Source organism: Podarcis raffonei, chromosome 8 (genome assembly GCF_027172205.1).
Source record: "Podarcis raffonei isolate rPodRaf1 chromosome 8, rPodRaf1.pri, whole genome shotgun sequence".
In the NCBI taxonomy this organism is placed as follows: domain Eukaryota; kingdom Metazoa; phylum Chordata; class Lepidosauria; order Squamata; family Lacertidae; genus Podarcis; species Podarcis raffonei.
The window spans coordinates 74,453,404-74,468,848 of NC_070609.1; the positions used below are offsets into that span (position 1 = coordinate 74,453,404).

At 47.9% G+C, this 15,445-nt stretch overlaps 2 protein-coding genes and 1 non-coding gene across 4 annotated transcripts in view; all 3 read right to left on the reverse strand.

The window, feature by feature from the left end:
* ENO1 (enolase 1) overlaps window positions 1-15,445 on the reverse strand; it is a 167,372-nt gene that overhangs the window by 63,433 nt on the left and 88,494 nt on the right. The gene's annotated exons all lie outside the window — the stretch shown is intronic.
* The window catches only part of LOC128419761 (solute carrier family 2, facilitated glucose transporter member 5-like), a 45,812-nt gene that overhangs the window by 4,298 nt on the left and 26,069 nt on the right, over window positions 1-15,445 (reverse strand). For both annotated transcript variants that reach the window (XM_053400856.1, XM_053400855.1), the window contains exons 2-11: window positions 11,671-11,769; window positions 11,071-11,231; window positions 9,898-10,022; window positions 9,575-9,727; window positions 7,589-7,714; window positions 5,770-5,957; window positions 4,378-4,488; window positions 3,216-3,317; window positions 2,222-2,294; window positions 659-786 (exon numbers count right to left, since the gene is read on the reverse strand). In XM_053400856.1, coding sequence (XP_053256831.1) covers window positions 659-786; window positions 2,222-2,294; window positions 3,216-3,317; window positions 4,378-4,488; window positions 5,770-5,957; window positions 7,589-7,714; window positions 9,575-9,727; window positions 9,898-10,022; window positions 11,071-11,231; window positions 11,671-11,769 — 1,266 coding nt within the window. The remainder of the gene's footprint in view (window positions 1-658; window positions 787-2,221; window positions 2,295-3,215; window positions 3,318-4,377; window positions 4,489-5,769; window positions 5,958-7,588; window positions 7,715-9,574; window positions 9,728-9,897; window positions 10,023-11,070; window positions 11,232-11,670; window positions 11,770-15,445) is intronic.
* On the reverse strand, window positions 1,680-1,749 carry TRNAA-UGC (transfer RNA alanine (anticodon UGC)). The gene has a single exon. It is a non-coding gene; the product is annotated as a tRNA-Ala (tRNA).

The window sequence follows — 15,445 nt, forward strand, 5'->3', positions numbered from 1 at the left end:
TTGTCTTGCTCAGAGTAGTCCCATTCAGATTAATGGACACAACAAACTTGGGTCTATTCATTTCAACATTGAGTTGACAACCCTCTATTGAAGAGAAGCAAATCTCTGTCGTGTAACCCTCCCAGCAGTGGCATGTGGCCCCTGGAAGGTTGCACAGAAAGGAACATGGCCCCCGAGCTGCAAAATATTCCCTTTCCCTCTTGTAACCCAAAGCAGAAAAACTTTACCGTTTGATTCTGCTAAAGTCCCCACTAGGGTGGGCCTTAGTGAATGTCTACCATTGTCAAAGCCTAGCACTTGCCATGAGCCATCAGACAGGAAGCATTTAGGGACTTGGAGTAGGGAATTTCGGCAGCATGGCTTGGGTGCCTAGAGCGGCAACCCCAGGGCAATTTGCATAGAAAAGAGTTGGCCTGCACTGCAGCGCCACCACACTAGATGGCCAAAGGACAGTATTACAGCTTCCAAGCCATCAGGGATCCAGTGATAAGAAGGAGCCAGGAGGGTCCCAATCTGATCCTGACAAAAGTGGAGGCCTCTGGGCTGGGTAAATCATAGTAATGCTCTGAAGGCTGTCCTGAAGAGAAACATATTCTGTGCCCCTGTATAAAACTGAATCGCCTTAAGCAGAATTGTTACGAATCCACAACTTCCTTACATCCATGTATTGGAAGACCAGACCCACTGTGAAGTTTGAAAGCCAGTGAACAGAGCCTCCAACCATGAATGCCGCTGGGCGAGATGACTGGAGGAACATCTCAATTATCATCACACTTGGAATCGGGCCTGGGAGAAGGGAGAAAGGGATGATTATTTATTATCGTGTGTAAGGACGTTAAGAAAGGCCTGCTGGATCAAGCCAGTGGCCCAGGTGGTCCAGCATCCTGTTCTCACAGTGGCCAACCTGTGGGAAACCCGCAAGCAGGATTCAAACACAAGAGCCCTCTCCCCTCCCATGGTCTCCAGCAGCTGGTATTTAGAAACTTGACTGCCTCCAACTGTAAAGGCAGGGCATAGTCATCATGGCTAGTAGCCATCAATGGCTATCTCCTCCAGGAATTTGTCTCAAAGCCATCCAAGTTGGTGGCCATCACTGCCTCCTTTGGAAGGGAGCTCCATAGTTTAACAATGTGAAGAAGGACTTCCTTTTATCTGTCTTCAATCGTCCAAAATTCAATTCCCTTAATTGTTTTGGTGACCCTTTTCTGAACCTTTTCCAACTCTACAATATCCTTTTTGAGGCGAGGTTGTTCCATAGATTTGTACAAGGGCGTTACGATATTGCTTTACATTTGTGAATTGTTTCCAATGAAGCACTTCGAAGAAATTTCACAATAAACAGGAAGCTGCCTTTTACTGAATCGGACCATTGGTCCACCTAGCTCAGAACTGTCTAGACCAAACTTTCTTCAAGGAGGGCCAGATTTGATGAAGTGAAGGGCCGTGAGGGCTGACCAAAGGACCAACCAAAATTGTTGTCCTTTTTTAAGGATTGAAGTTGTTGAGCTTTTACCCCAGGAAATAAACTGCCTCAGGGGCAGGATTAAATCGACCGGGGGGCTGGATTAGGCCCCCAAACGGACTTTGGACATGCTTGGTCTACACTGATTGGTAACATCTCTCCAGGGCTTCAGGCAGAGGTCTCTCCCAGCCCCACCTGGAGATGATGATGATGATGACGACTCTGCCGGGGATTGAACCTGGGACCTTCTGCATGCAAAGCAGATGCTCTACCACTAAGCTACAGCCCTTCCCTTAAGATACAGGGACACCGGAAGCTGCCTTATACAGAGTCAGACCTTTGGTGCATCTAGCTCAGTGTTATCTACACTGTCTGGCAGGAGCTCCTGGGGTTTCCAGACAGGAGTTTCACCCAGCCTGAGGTGCAAAGGATTGAATGAGCAAGGGAAATGATTATTAAAGATAATGATTCACACCACCAATGATACTACAGTGGTACCTCGGGTTAAGTACTTAATTTGTTCCAGAGGTCCGTACTTAACCTGAAACTGTTCTTAACCTGAAGCACCACTTTAGCTAATGGGGCCTCCTTCTGCCGCCATGCCGCCAGAGCACGATTTCTGTTCTCATCCTGAAGCAAAGTTCTTAACCTGAAGCACTATTTCTGGATTAGCGGAGTCTGTAACCTGAAGCGTATGTAACCCGAGGTACCACTGTACAGAGATGTAAAGAAACCATTCATTTTTCTGAGCATACTTACTGGCTCCGATAGCGTGTCCAATGACATAGGCGATAACGCAGGCTATACTCAAGTAGGGCATCCCGTTGATGTGCTGTTGAGGAATTGGGTTGCTGTTTAGAGCCATTTCTCAGTTTCCCTGTTGAGGCGTCAACAGTGAAACAAGAACAATCGAACATCAGTGAAGGTTGGTGCCTGTTGGGCGAAAGGCAGGGAGCCCGACAGTAGGGGGAGCCAGAGCTCAACGACTGGCTGCCCCAGAAGCAGTAACAGGCAGAGCTAACTACTTGTCCCCACATCCTCCTCTTTCCTACTGATTTCTAGAAGGGCAAGACTGGGACTAGGGAGCAGGAAGGTGACAGGCAGGGCCAACCTTTTTGGCTGACAGGTGGAGTACAAACGCTCTAGATAATAATACACAGGACCTCAATATCTTAAGGCTTTGCCTCTCTGCATACAAACTGACCCGGATCCTGTGTTTGTCATCTGAGGCCCTTCTCTATGTCCCCAATCCCATAGAGGTTCGGAGCATAGCTGTCAACCTTCCCTTTTGTTGCAGGAAATTCCCTTATTCCAGAGCTGTTTCCCACTGCTTCCCACTGCTATCCTGGATTGTTAGATATCCCATAGACTGTCCCTGGGACAGGTGAGGCTGCTGATCCCTTATTTTTGAGGCTGCTGATCCCTTATTTTCAAATCTGAAAGTTGACAGCTATGGTTCGGAGGCTGACAACAAGAGAACGGGCCTTTTCTGTGGTGGCCCCCAACTTTGGAACTCTCTCCTCAGAGAGGCTTGCCTGATGCCATCATTGCATGTCTTTAGGTGCCAGGCAAAAGCATTCCTCTTTACCCAGGCCTATGGCTATTAAATAATCTACAGCCTGTGAAAGGGTGGAGGAGAGGACTGTTATTATGCTTCACGGTGGTTGGTACTTGCACGTTTTAGATGCAGAAAATCTTAGTGAGGACAGCTGCCCCTTGCCCCCGCCCAGGCAAAGATGCTCACTAAACGCACCTTGAGATTCAGAGCCACCGTTAGCACAGCACAGGCGACACAGCAGATCCCAAAACCGGCCAGAAGCAGAATTCTCCGCCCCAGGGACTCGACGATAAAGACCTAGAAGTTAGGGAGGAAGAGAGCAGCCTGTAAATTTGTGTGCAAGGGATTCATTCGGGGGCCTTTCGGTGGTGGCACCACAGCTATGGAATTCTTACACCAGGAGATTCAAGACAAGCTCCCTACATTCTCATTTTTTGGGTCCAACGGGGCTTTTCGTGTTGGATCTCTGCAGTTTTCACACTCCGCTATTTTACAAACTACTTTATGCAGCTATAGGGAGTATTGATCCTCTTAACTGCTGCTAGCAGTGAACGCTATTAGTTCATATGTACATATTTTACTGCTTTAAATGGATTTGTTTTTATTTATTTATTTTACTAAAAGTGAATTTGAAATGAAATGATTTATTTCATAAAAATTTGACTGTAAAAATCCTCAAAGCAGAACAAAACAATAAAATTATTGGTAAGAACGATGAAAACAACTATTTAAAACGTTCAAAAAATCAAAACCAGCAAAAAAAACTAAAAAACACACCAGCGTTCTAGATATCTGGGTAAGCTTGATGAAACAAAAATGTTTTTAACAGGCGCGAAAAAGAGCCCAGTGAAGGCACATGCATAATAGCCAGGGAGCTCCAATGTGAGGTGCTAATAAACAAGTTTTCACTACTTGTTTTTCAACCTGTTCTTTAAGTGATCATTTTAGTAGCATGAATATAACAAAAGCAGCTTAATTCCCACTACAGGAATATTTACTATTTTGCTTAGATAAAAGGAGAGTATTAAAATGTTAAAAGCATGCATGCATGCATGCATTAATTAATTAATTAATTAATTAATTAATTAATAAGGTTCAATTAAAAGCTTATCAGAGGAGCAGTTTGAAGGAGCAGTTTGTTGGCTGCCACCTTGAAACCCCTTTCTTGATAATGTTAATATTTCTTGCTTCCAGGTTTGTTAAATAAATAATAATAATAATAATAATAATAATAATAATAATAATAAAAAGCTTCCCCACCCCATACAGGCCGAGCACCCAACCCAGCTCTGATGCTTAATAATAATAATAATAATAATAATAATAATAATAATAATATCAATATGGTAAGCCGTACCGCTAACAACGTCATCACGACGTTGACGGCCCCTGTCCCCACAGTCACGAACTGCACATCGTTCTCCTCCACACCTGAGCTCCTATAGATACTGTCAGCATAGTAGTAGACCTGGGGTTGGATGAAAGACAAACAAGCAACCGAAATTCAGTCATGCCCACAAGCGGGAAAGCGTTGAACGTCAGAAGAGTGCCGAGATGGATCAGCCCAATAGAATCACAGAATGGTAAGAGTCGGAACGGGTACCCAAGGGTCATCCAGTCCAACCCCCTGCAATGAAGGAATAGTCCAGCGTCCTGTTCTCACCGTAGCTGAACACGTGGCTGTGGAAAACCCGCAAGCAGGACTTGAGCAGAAGAAGAGCTCTCTGCTCTCCTCCAGTTTTCAGCAACTGCTATTCAGAGGCATCACCACTAGCCTTAACCTCTGTAAATTTGTCCGATTCTCTTGCAAGAAGCAAATGGTGAGTAAGAACATAGGGAGAGCCCTCCTGGATCAAACCAAAGGAGCATCTAGTCTAGTACTCTGTTGCCAACCGGATGCCCTTATGGGAATAATAATAATAATAATAATAATAATAATAATAATAATATTATTATTATTTTATTTATATCCCACCCTTCCCGGTTCAAAAACCGGGCTCAGGGCGGCTAACAACAAATTTAAAACACTTAATTGTAAAAGCAGCATAGCATACAGTATAAAATACAGGCTGTGCCTGATCCAACAGGCTCCTTATGTTCTTAAGCATCCATCGTTAGGCATGATGGGAATCCAGAGGCTTAGATAGGCCTCTTTGGTCTGTTCTGGCAAGGTATCGTATTTTTCGCTCTATAGGGTGCACCGGACCATAGGCCGCACCTAGATTTTAGGGGGGGAAATAAAGAAAACCCCCCCCCCCGCCCCAAAGAGCAAAGAAGCCAAGACAGTCTTGGCTTCGTTTTTAGCCGCGGGGCTGGGGCGGGGGAAACCCGAGCTTCCCCAGCCCCCAGAACGCTCCCAGAGCTTGCTGCTATCCACAAGCTTTCTGAGCCCGGCAGGCACCCCAAAGGCTTGCGGATAGCTACCTGAAGCCTGGAGAGCGAGAGGGGTTGGTGTGCACCGACCCCTCTCGCTCTCCAGGCTTCAGCAAAAGCCTGCATTCGCTCCATAGGACGCACACACATTTCCCCTTCATTTTTGGAGGGGAAAAAGTGCGTCCTATAGGGCAAAAAATATGGTACCTCTGCGAAGGAAGAAGCATGATGCATAGGCCAGAGTCAGGAGAAACGGCGAAGTTGCTTTTAGATCCCCTTCTAGTGAGGCAGATCACACCCAACTTATGTTCAAGTGCACATGGAGAAAAGAAAGAACAACCCTCTGAATTGCGACTTGGGATGCTGGTTTACTTACGGCGTTAATCCCAGAGAGCTGCTGCCCCGCCATCATCACGATGATGGAGATGAGCTGCCAGCGGAGGCCTCGGTAGGTGAAGAGGGTCAGCACAGACATCCGCCCCTCGGCTTTCTCCGCCTGGTCCTCCAGGCGCATCTCCTCCATCTCCTCCTCTACGTCATCCCAGCCCCTCAGCTTCTTCAGGGCTGGATGGGGAGAAGGAAGGAAGGTCACCAAGGCGGCAGAAAAGACTGGAGGTGCTTTGCCTGCAGCCCATGCCACTCACAAGGTTTTTCATTCATTAACAACAGCAGTTCCTAAACTTTTATGGGTCCTTGGTTCCATAGACCCAAGCCCAGCGCCATCCTGCCTGGATACTCTATAAAAGGCATTACAGTGGTACCTCGGGTTACATACACTTCAGGTTACAGACTCCGCTAACCCAGAAATATTACCTCGGGTTAAGAACTTTGCTTCAGGATGAGAACAGAAATCGTGCAGCGGCGGTGCAGCGGCAGCAGGAGGCCCCATTAGCTAAAGTGGTGCTTCAGGTTAAGAACAGTTTCAGGTGAAGAACGGACCTCCAGAACGAATTAAGTACTTAACCCGAGGTACCACTGTATTCAGAATAGCGGTCTGCACAACCCACTAAGGAAGACAGTAACACAATAACATTTAAAACAGTAATGATCAATAAAACAGTAACGATCAATAAAATATTTGAGGGAGTTGGGCACCCCCGAAGTTGACAGGCGTTGACGTTCAAATGATGTGCGTGAACCACGGCTTGTGATTATGTAGGGCAGGGCTTACCTGCCCCCCTCTCCAATATTTTATTCAAGTTGGCACCCCTGGTAATGATTAATCGCATATTTATTCACAATCCAATTAAAACTAGTTCAATTAATTCAACAAAAATAGATGGACTTGATCCAGCGATTCAAAGACTGTTAGTAAATTACACCTCTAGCACCCTCCAGACAATCCCACTTCTCCCCTGGGGGGGCGGGTAATGCCCCCTTTGGAAAACCACTGTCAATCCGTTCTCTAGAAGTTTTGGACTACAACTCCCATCACCCCCCGCAGGCATCGACAGGAGCTGGAGTTCAGTGTCATTGGGAGGTCCCACAGGTATTCAGATGCTTTGTCACACCTGAGCTCAGGCCACAGGAGATAGCTTTGGTTTGACCAGCAAGAAGCTGCCCCTTAAGTTATGAGTTTGGACTTTTTACAGATATCCTACCACTCTCAGAGACAGGATACCAAGCAAGGAGTTGTTTGTATGCCTCCATAGCAGTTCACAGGTAGTAAAATACACACTTGTTAGATGCAGTTTCACATCCCTCTTCTCTACCCAGCTTCGCTTTCTGTGCTGGATTTATGTATAAGCTAAGCATGCTATAGCTTAGGGCCCCACTCTCTTGGGGGCGCCAAAAATTTTTGAAGAAAAAAAACTGGATGTACATTTCCAAAATATAAGACAAAAAACAAGTAAAATAAAACCTACATACAGCAACAGTGTTTTGTGTTGTGTAGGCTCCTATGATGTAAGTAATGGGCCCCGCCTGCTAGCCTGCTCCCTAAAATATCACTGGTTTGCTCATTTCTATATTTAGGGTGCCTACATTCTGCATGGACTGGTTGCATGACAACATGTGCAAATGGCTTTAGATAGCTATTAGGTCCATAAATTACCATATAACATATATTCAACACAAAAAACAGCGGCAATTTTTTTGTTGACAAAGGACAGCTGGAAATATAAAGGTCCCCATTACCTTCAGTAGCTTAAGGCCTCCCTCCATTTGAGAGTGTATCTTATAAGTAGGTGTTTTACCTGCTTTGGCACTCGCTTCATCTCCCTTCTGGATCAGCAGGTACCTGGGACTCTCAGGGAAAAAGGGAAGCAGGAAAAGCTGCAGTACTGCAGGGATCCCAGTTAGACCCAACAGAATTGGCCAGCCTGCAACATGAGAAAAAAGAGAAATGTTGCTATGCCTGCAACAGGATAAGACACATGAAAAGAGCTTGCTGGATCAGGCTAAAGGTAAAAAAAGAGAGGGGGAAAAAGGACCCCTGGACAGTTAAGTCCAGTCAAAGGTGACTATGGGGTTGTGGCACTCATCTCGCTTTCAGGCCGAGGGAGCCGGCATTTGTCCACAGACAGCTTTCCGGGTCATGTGGCCAGCAGAACTGAACTGCTTCTGGCTCAACGGGACACTGTGACGGAAACTAGAGTGCACGGAAATGCCGTTTACCTTCCCGCTGCAGCGGTACCTATTTATCTACTTGCACTGGTGTGCTTTTGAACTGCTAGGTTGGCAGGAGCTGGGAAAGAGCAACGGCAGCTCATCCCATTGCATGGATTCGAACCGCCGACCTTCTGATTGGCAAGCCCAAGAGGCTCAGTGGTTTAGACCACAGTGTCACCCGCATCACCCTGTTCCCACAGCGGCCAAACCAGATGCCTATTATGAGAAGCCCTCTTGCGATTCCCAGCAACTGGAATTCAGAAGCATTACTGCCTTGGGTGCAGTGGAGGAAGAACATGGCCACTGTGGCTATTAGCAGTCTAGAGACTTGACCTCCTGGAATGTGTCTAATCCTCTCTCAAAGCCATTCTGATTGGTGGTCACTGCTGCCTCCTGCAGAAGCCAATTCCACAGTTTAACTACGTGCTGCGCAAGTCAGTCATCTATTTTTATTTCCATTTATTTATTAGACTTCTATACCACCGTTCGTCATAATATCTCAGGGTAGTTCACAAGATAATAATAGCAGCCTGTTGGACACAGGAAGCTCTCTTACACTGAGTCAGGTCATAGGTCCATTGAGGTCAGTATTGTCTACACTGGCAGGCAGTAACTCCAGGGCTTTGGGCATTTAGAGGCTTATGATTATGCCGGTGGAGGCAGAACGCAAGTCATTGTGGCTAGTAGCTGTATGCAGCTTTGCCCTCCACAAATTTATTCAATCCCCCACATTCTGCAACTATTTTCACTCTACTTTCCCTCCTCCCTCCCTATCCCTTTCCTCTTTTGTGTCATGTATTTTAGATTGCAATTCTGGGAACTAGGTAGCTTGTCTTATTCTTGTTTTTTTTTAATGCAAGCAGTTCTGGGAGCCTCTTTGACTGAAGAGCAGGGTTGTTTTTTATTTTAAAAAAAGCCTCTCTAAACAGATAAATAGGGACGCAGACACTAAGCATAATAGAAACACCGCCACCCGACCCCACCCCCATCCATCTTCCCTCTCTCCACCCCCCTTTCTTTTTCCTTTTTTTTCTCTTCTCCCCCTAATGCCTCAACAAATGAAACGGATTTGTAAAAATGTTACATGGGGAAAAAAAAATACGAGGCATTACACTTTTGTAAAACAAGAAAATCCTAAATAAAATATTTTTTTTAAAAAAAAAATAGGGACGCAGGTGGCGCTGTGGGTTAAACCACAGAGCCTAGGACTTGCCGATCAGAAGGTCAGCGGTTTGAATCCCCATAACGGGGTGAGCTCCCGTTGCTCAGTCCCTGCTCCTGCCAACCTAGCAGTTCGAAAGCACGTCAAAGTGCAAGTAGATAAATAGGTACCACTCTGGTGGGAAGGTAAACGGCATTTCCGTGCGCTGCTCTGGTTCGCCAGAAGCGGCTTAGTCATGCTGGCCACATGACCCGGAAGCTGTACGCCGGCTCCCTCGGCCAATAAAGCGAGATGAGCACTGCAACCCCAGAGTCGGCCACGACTGGACCTAATGGTCCGGGGTCCTTTACCTTTAAACAGATAAATAAAATGCTATTGGAGCAGGAAATTTGACGCATTCCTCATTTACCTTCTGTGCTTCCGAGGATCATCCGCATGCCCAGAATCTGAGCAGCGAGGATCCCGATGGTGATGAAGAGCTGCGGGACCACTCCCACGGCCCCCCTTAGGTTTTTGGGAGACAGCTCTCCAAGGTACATGGGGACAACGTTGGAAGACAAGCCTGGTGGAAAAGACAGCAAGACAAATGCAGATGAATCTGGGAACGGCAACAAAAAGGTGCAGCGTATCCGAACCCACCCCAGAGGAACGGTCTGGATAGAGGTCCCAGAAAGGAAGGCCTTCTTAAGAAGGTAACTTGAGACAGGTGCTCAGGTGCTCTGCTGTGCTCACCTGCACAGATGCCAATGATGATCCGACAGACGATGATCACTTCGAAAGTCTTTGCCACTTTGGAGGCTCCCATGAGAATTGCAGGGATGATGGAGAAGATGTTGTTGATCAGTAAGGTGCCCTTTCTGGGAAGGAAGGGAGGGAGGGAGGGAGGTGTGGGATAACCAATCTCATATAACCAACATGCTTAAGTTAATGGTTAATGCCATAGTAGAGTAAGTTGTCCTGCCAGGCTTAGCCTAGGTCACTTCCCCTCACCTTGAGAGGAAATACCGTGCATCTATAAGATGCACTTTTCCCCTCCTAAAAAGTAAGGGGAAATTGTGTGTGTCTTATGGAGTGAATGCAGGCTGCACGGCTATCCCTGAAGCCAGGAGAGCAAGAGGGATTGGTGCACACTGATCCCTCTTGCTCTCCTGGCTTCAGGGATAGCTGCATGAAGCCTCTTCAGGGCAGCGGGAGGAACGCTCCCCCTGCCCTGAAGAGGCGTGGCACGGCTATCCCAGAAGCCAGAACAGCAAGAGGGATCGCTGCTTTCGCTGCACAGCGATCCCTTTTGCTGTTCTGACTTCGCTTCGCTTTCCCTCTCTGCACAGCGCCCCTTCAGCAAAGCGGGAGGAGAAACAGAACCCCTTCCATTTCTCCTCCTGCTTTGCTGGAGAGGCGCTGCGCAGAGAAGGAGAGAATATTTTTTTTCTTGTTCTCCTCCTCTAAAACTAGGTGCGTCTTATGGCCGGGTGCGTCTTATGGAGTGAAAAATACAGTAGGTAAGCAAGCCTTTGTTCTTCCCCAGTCTACCTGAGAAGCTCAGCTTGGAAAGAGGTTTGAGCTGGTTGCTCCAGCTCAACCGCATGGCTCTCACAAGCCACTCTTGAATTCCTCTACCAATATTTGGAACTTTTGCAGCAGAGTCCGACAACAAGAATCTGGTGCGGTCCCCAGGTCCCCAGGACTGTTTCAATCAGTCATAATAAAAAGTCAGAGACGGCACTCATGCAGAGACAGGAGCAGGAGAGAGACTCCTTTCTGGCTGGTGCTCCCAGGAGCCATGGGAAGTTGTAAACCCTTTAGGGCAACAACATCTAGAAGGCCCTATCCTGGCTGCCCTTGCTTTGCACCCCATCTGCATCACACCACAACCAGCAATGTGAGCCAGAATCACGCTTTTCTTACCTGCCGCATTTGTTCACCATGGGGCCAACCAAAAGCGACCCAAAGAACCCTCCAAGCGGGAAGAAGGACACTGTGATCGACCAGAGGGCTGTCATCATGTCCTTGCTCATGTACTCCCCATTCCTTTCAAAGTAGGTTTCGTTGTAAAAAGCTTTCATGAACTGGAAGAAGAGAGGTATAACAGGTTCATTAACAATGCCCTCTTCTAAGTAAGCCAGGAACAGGGAACCTGAAGATTTCCGGATGTTGTGGAACTACAGAACCCATCATCCATGAGGACTGGTCGCTCTGAATGATGGGTATTGGAGTACAACAACCTCTGGGAGGCCACAGCTTCCCCTTTACCTGATGTAAACCGTGTCAACGTTCACCATTTCTGGTTGATGGTGCTCAAAGTTCTATCAACAAAGAACGTCTTTATATTATTATTAATACTTTCCAGTCCTAAGGTCACAGGGTGGGTGGGTTGCAACATTGTAAAATGCAGCATTAAATCAGCAAGTTTATTGCGATGGCCCATCTGCATGAGGAGAAAGGGATCTCTGGCCTCCGGTGATGCAAAGCGGGAAAGGTGTGAGCGAGCACAGAGACTCTACCTACCAGTTCTGGAGAGTTTATCACGGAGACGTTGTAGCCGTACTGGAAAGATGAACCAAAGGCAGCCACGAAGGTCACCAAGCTGAGGACGAGGGTCATTCTCTGCAGGCAAGAAGAGGCAAGAGTGGTTGGAGAGTCAACCAGCTTCCTAAAATCAGCCCAGGAAGTGTCCTTCCTTATCCCAAAAGTGCAAAGAGCAAGGAACCACATGTGGCCCTCCTCGCCTCTCTTATCTGGCCCTCAGAACTTTCCCCAAGCCACGCCCCCTTTGCCGGCTCTGATTCACACCCCAAGACCACACCCCCAGCTGGGAATGTGTCCTTGAACTCTGATCATGCCTCTTGCTTAGAAGGAGGACAGTATTTGCAGGAACTAGCCTTGTACACAAAAGGTTAAAAAAAGGCCATTCATTGCCCCACCCACTTTTGTCTCTGGCCACACCCACCACTGGCATTTGGCCCTCGGAAGGTTGCCCAGAGGGGAATGCGGCCCTTGGGCCAGAAACGTTTCTGTCCCATATTGAAGGCAAACCTTCTACATTAATTAATCATTTACCCTGCAAGAACCTATTTAATCCTGTTTGAAAAACCAGGAAAGTATGGCTTAGGTTAGGAAAAAGCTAGAGGAACACCGTTGCCCTGACATCTGTTACCAACTGTACAAAACAGCACAGTGCTGTGATGAGAAATGGCAGCTTAACTTTTCATGTACGGGTCCAAAAGGATGGATCTGCAGTCCCATGTGAAGTTAATAGAATTATAGAGTTGGAAGGGACCCAAATGCTCAATCACCTGCAAAGCTGGAAAATATCTACACATCCATACTCAGCCATGACACTCACTCAGTGACCTTGAGCCAGGCTTGATCTCTTAGCCTGGCTTACCTTACAAGACCGGCTCCCTTTTTCTTTGAGCCATTACAGTGGTACCTCAGGTTACATACGCTTCAGGTTACAGACTCCGCTAACCCAGAAATAGTGCTTCAGGTTAGGAACTTTGCTTCAGGATGAGATCAGAAATCGTGCTCCAGCGGCGCAGCGGCAGCAGGAGGCCCCATTAGCTAAAGTGGTGCTTCAGGTTAAGAACAGTTTCAGGTGAAGAACGGACCTCCAGAACGAATTAAGTACTTAACCCGAGTTGTATTGACACGGGTGGCACTGTGGGTTAAACCACAGAGCCTAGGACTTGCCGATCAGAAGGTCGGCGGTTTGAATCCCCGTGACGGGGTGAGCTCCCGTTGCTCAGCCCTGCTCCTGCCAACCTAGCAGTTCGAAAGCATGTCAAAGTGCAAGTAGATAAATAGGTACTGCTCCTGCGGGAAGGTAAACGGCGTTTCCGTGCGCTGCTCTGGTTCGCCAGAAGCAGCTTAGTCATGCTGGCCACATTACCCGGAAGCTGTACGCTGGCTCCCTCAGCCAGTAAAGCGAGATGAGCACCGCAACCCCAGAGTCGGTCACGACTGGACCTAATGGTCAGGGGTCCCTTTACCTTTTACTACTGTATTAGGATTATTCATTTCATTCATTCATTGCTTTCTCTTTTTAAAAAGCCCCAGAGTGACATGCAGATCCAAACTCACCAACATTTAAAAAGCAAAGACATGGAGAAAATATTGGAAAGGCAAGCGTTCTGGCTTTTTCCATCACTCCCTCCCACCCCCCACCCCCCGTAAAAAAAGTCCTGTATTTCTGGCTGAACAATTTCAGAAGGATGGATGACCTTTCCACGCACGTTCCGAAAGATCCTTCCACATCACAAGGTACCAGCCTATAAACAACGTGGCGCTTCTGGCCAAGGTTGCAGCTGGGGGCTTTTTAAAACACTGCCAGGGCATAAAGAGTTTCGTTCCCCGTCTTCCAGGAAGGCGGATCATATTTTCCATTGAGGACCCAGGCCTTCCCAATGACCACAGTTGACCTCTCTGCTCTCTCTGCTCCACCCCCTCCCTGCCCCCCCCCCGTTTGACGTATTCTGGCGCCCACCCAAGCCCCTTGAAGGCAGATTTATTGCTGGCACATTGCCTCCCTAACTGCAACAGTTAGATGGTTGCAGCATTTGGGATTTTTTCGGTTCAGGGAAAGTTTTTTCTCCCTCTCTCCAAGGAAGCTGAATGTTCGAAGATTCAAGACACATAAAAGAAAAGTGCTTCTTTGCGCAGCACAAAGTTTGCTACAGAAATTATAGGGGGGCGGGGCACATCTTTAAAGTTGTTAAATGTTACAACTATTATGCATAAATGTATCATTTCGACTTGACAGCTCAGGGAAGTTACCTAGCTTTAAAAATCATATAAAATCAACTCCTTTGCCAGTTTCCTTCATTCCACCGCCAATTTGCTTCGTTGGCCAAGGACTTGGAAACCACTTGGTCCCCGCCATAATCCCTCAAGCGGGAGGTCATGTACCCATGGGAAGATACTCAAAGGTGGTGGCAGACTATGCAGACCAAAGTCCTATTGTCCCTTTGTAGTAGGTGCTTAGAATGTACCGTATTTTTCGCTCTATAAGACCGTAAGACGCACCTAGTTTTGGGAGGAGGAAAACAAGAAAAAAAAAATTCTGAATCCCAGAAGCCAGAACAGTAAGAGGGATCGCTGTGCAGCGAAAGCAGCGATCCCGCTTGCTGTTCTGGCTTCCGGGATACAGTGGTACCTCGCAAGACGAATGCCTCGTAAGACAAAAAACTCGCTAGACGAAAGAGTTTTTCGTTTTTTGAGTTGCTTCGCAAAACGAATTTCCCTATGGGCTTGCTTCGCAAGACGAAACGTCTTGCGAGTTTGTTTCCTTTTTCTTAAAACCGTTAATACTGTACCAAGTTTGAAGCGGGAACTGGGCTGGCAGGGAGTGAGCGAGGGAGCGACCTACCTTTTCCAGTTTCAGCCTTGGGGAAGGAGAGCATCTCGCTCCGCGAATGAACGCAAGGCAAGAAAAGAGCGGGAGCAAATCTCTTCCAAGTGCAATCGCGAGCACGACAATTATGTAGTCCTCTTCTGGAGAGGGCACAGAGGAGGCAGGTGGGCTGGGATCCAGCAGATCTGGCTGGGTCTCTGCGCCGCCTCTGCCTCTCTCTCTCTCTCCCCCTCCCCACATGGCTGCTCCATTTTGCCCTAACTGCGCGAAGGCAGGAGGAGGGGGACCAAGGAGGAGGAGGCATCCACTGCGCTTGGCCGCCGCGAAGGCGCCTTTGCGGGGGTGGGAAGAAGCCGGGAGCAGCTGCCGAGACTGTGGGGAGCCCGGCGGCGTGGCGCAAGGTAACGGGGGGAGCAAGGGAGAGTCCGCGCCGGGTGCTTCGTGCGTCTGCCCTCGGTTCCTGGGCTCGAACTTCCTTTGGCACCTCGTGGAGAGAGAGGGAGAGGAGCGGGCTGGGGCTTTGATGTGGGACGCGGTTTGGCGGAGCGAAGACGCGGCAAGGCTTGGCGACAGAGGAAGGTGGGCTGTTTTCGTGGGGAGGTGGGAGGGGGTGTCTTTGCCTCTTCCCGGCAACAGATCCTCCAGGCTGGGGAAACTCCTCCTGCTGGGGAGCGACCCGCTTTGTGCTTTGCCCGCTATCCCATTATAAAAGGAGTACAGTACCAGGGTGCATCAGTGCTTCGCAAGACGAAAAATCCGCAAGACGAAGAAACTCACAGAACGAATTAATTTTGTCTTGCGAGGCACCACTGTAGCTGTGCAGCCTGCATTCGCTCCATAATGCATGCACACATTTCCCCTTACTTTTTAGGAGGGAAAAAGTGAGTCTTATATGGTACTTATGGTACCATATGGTACTATATGGTACTT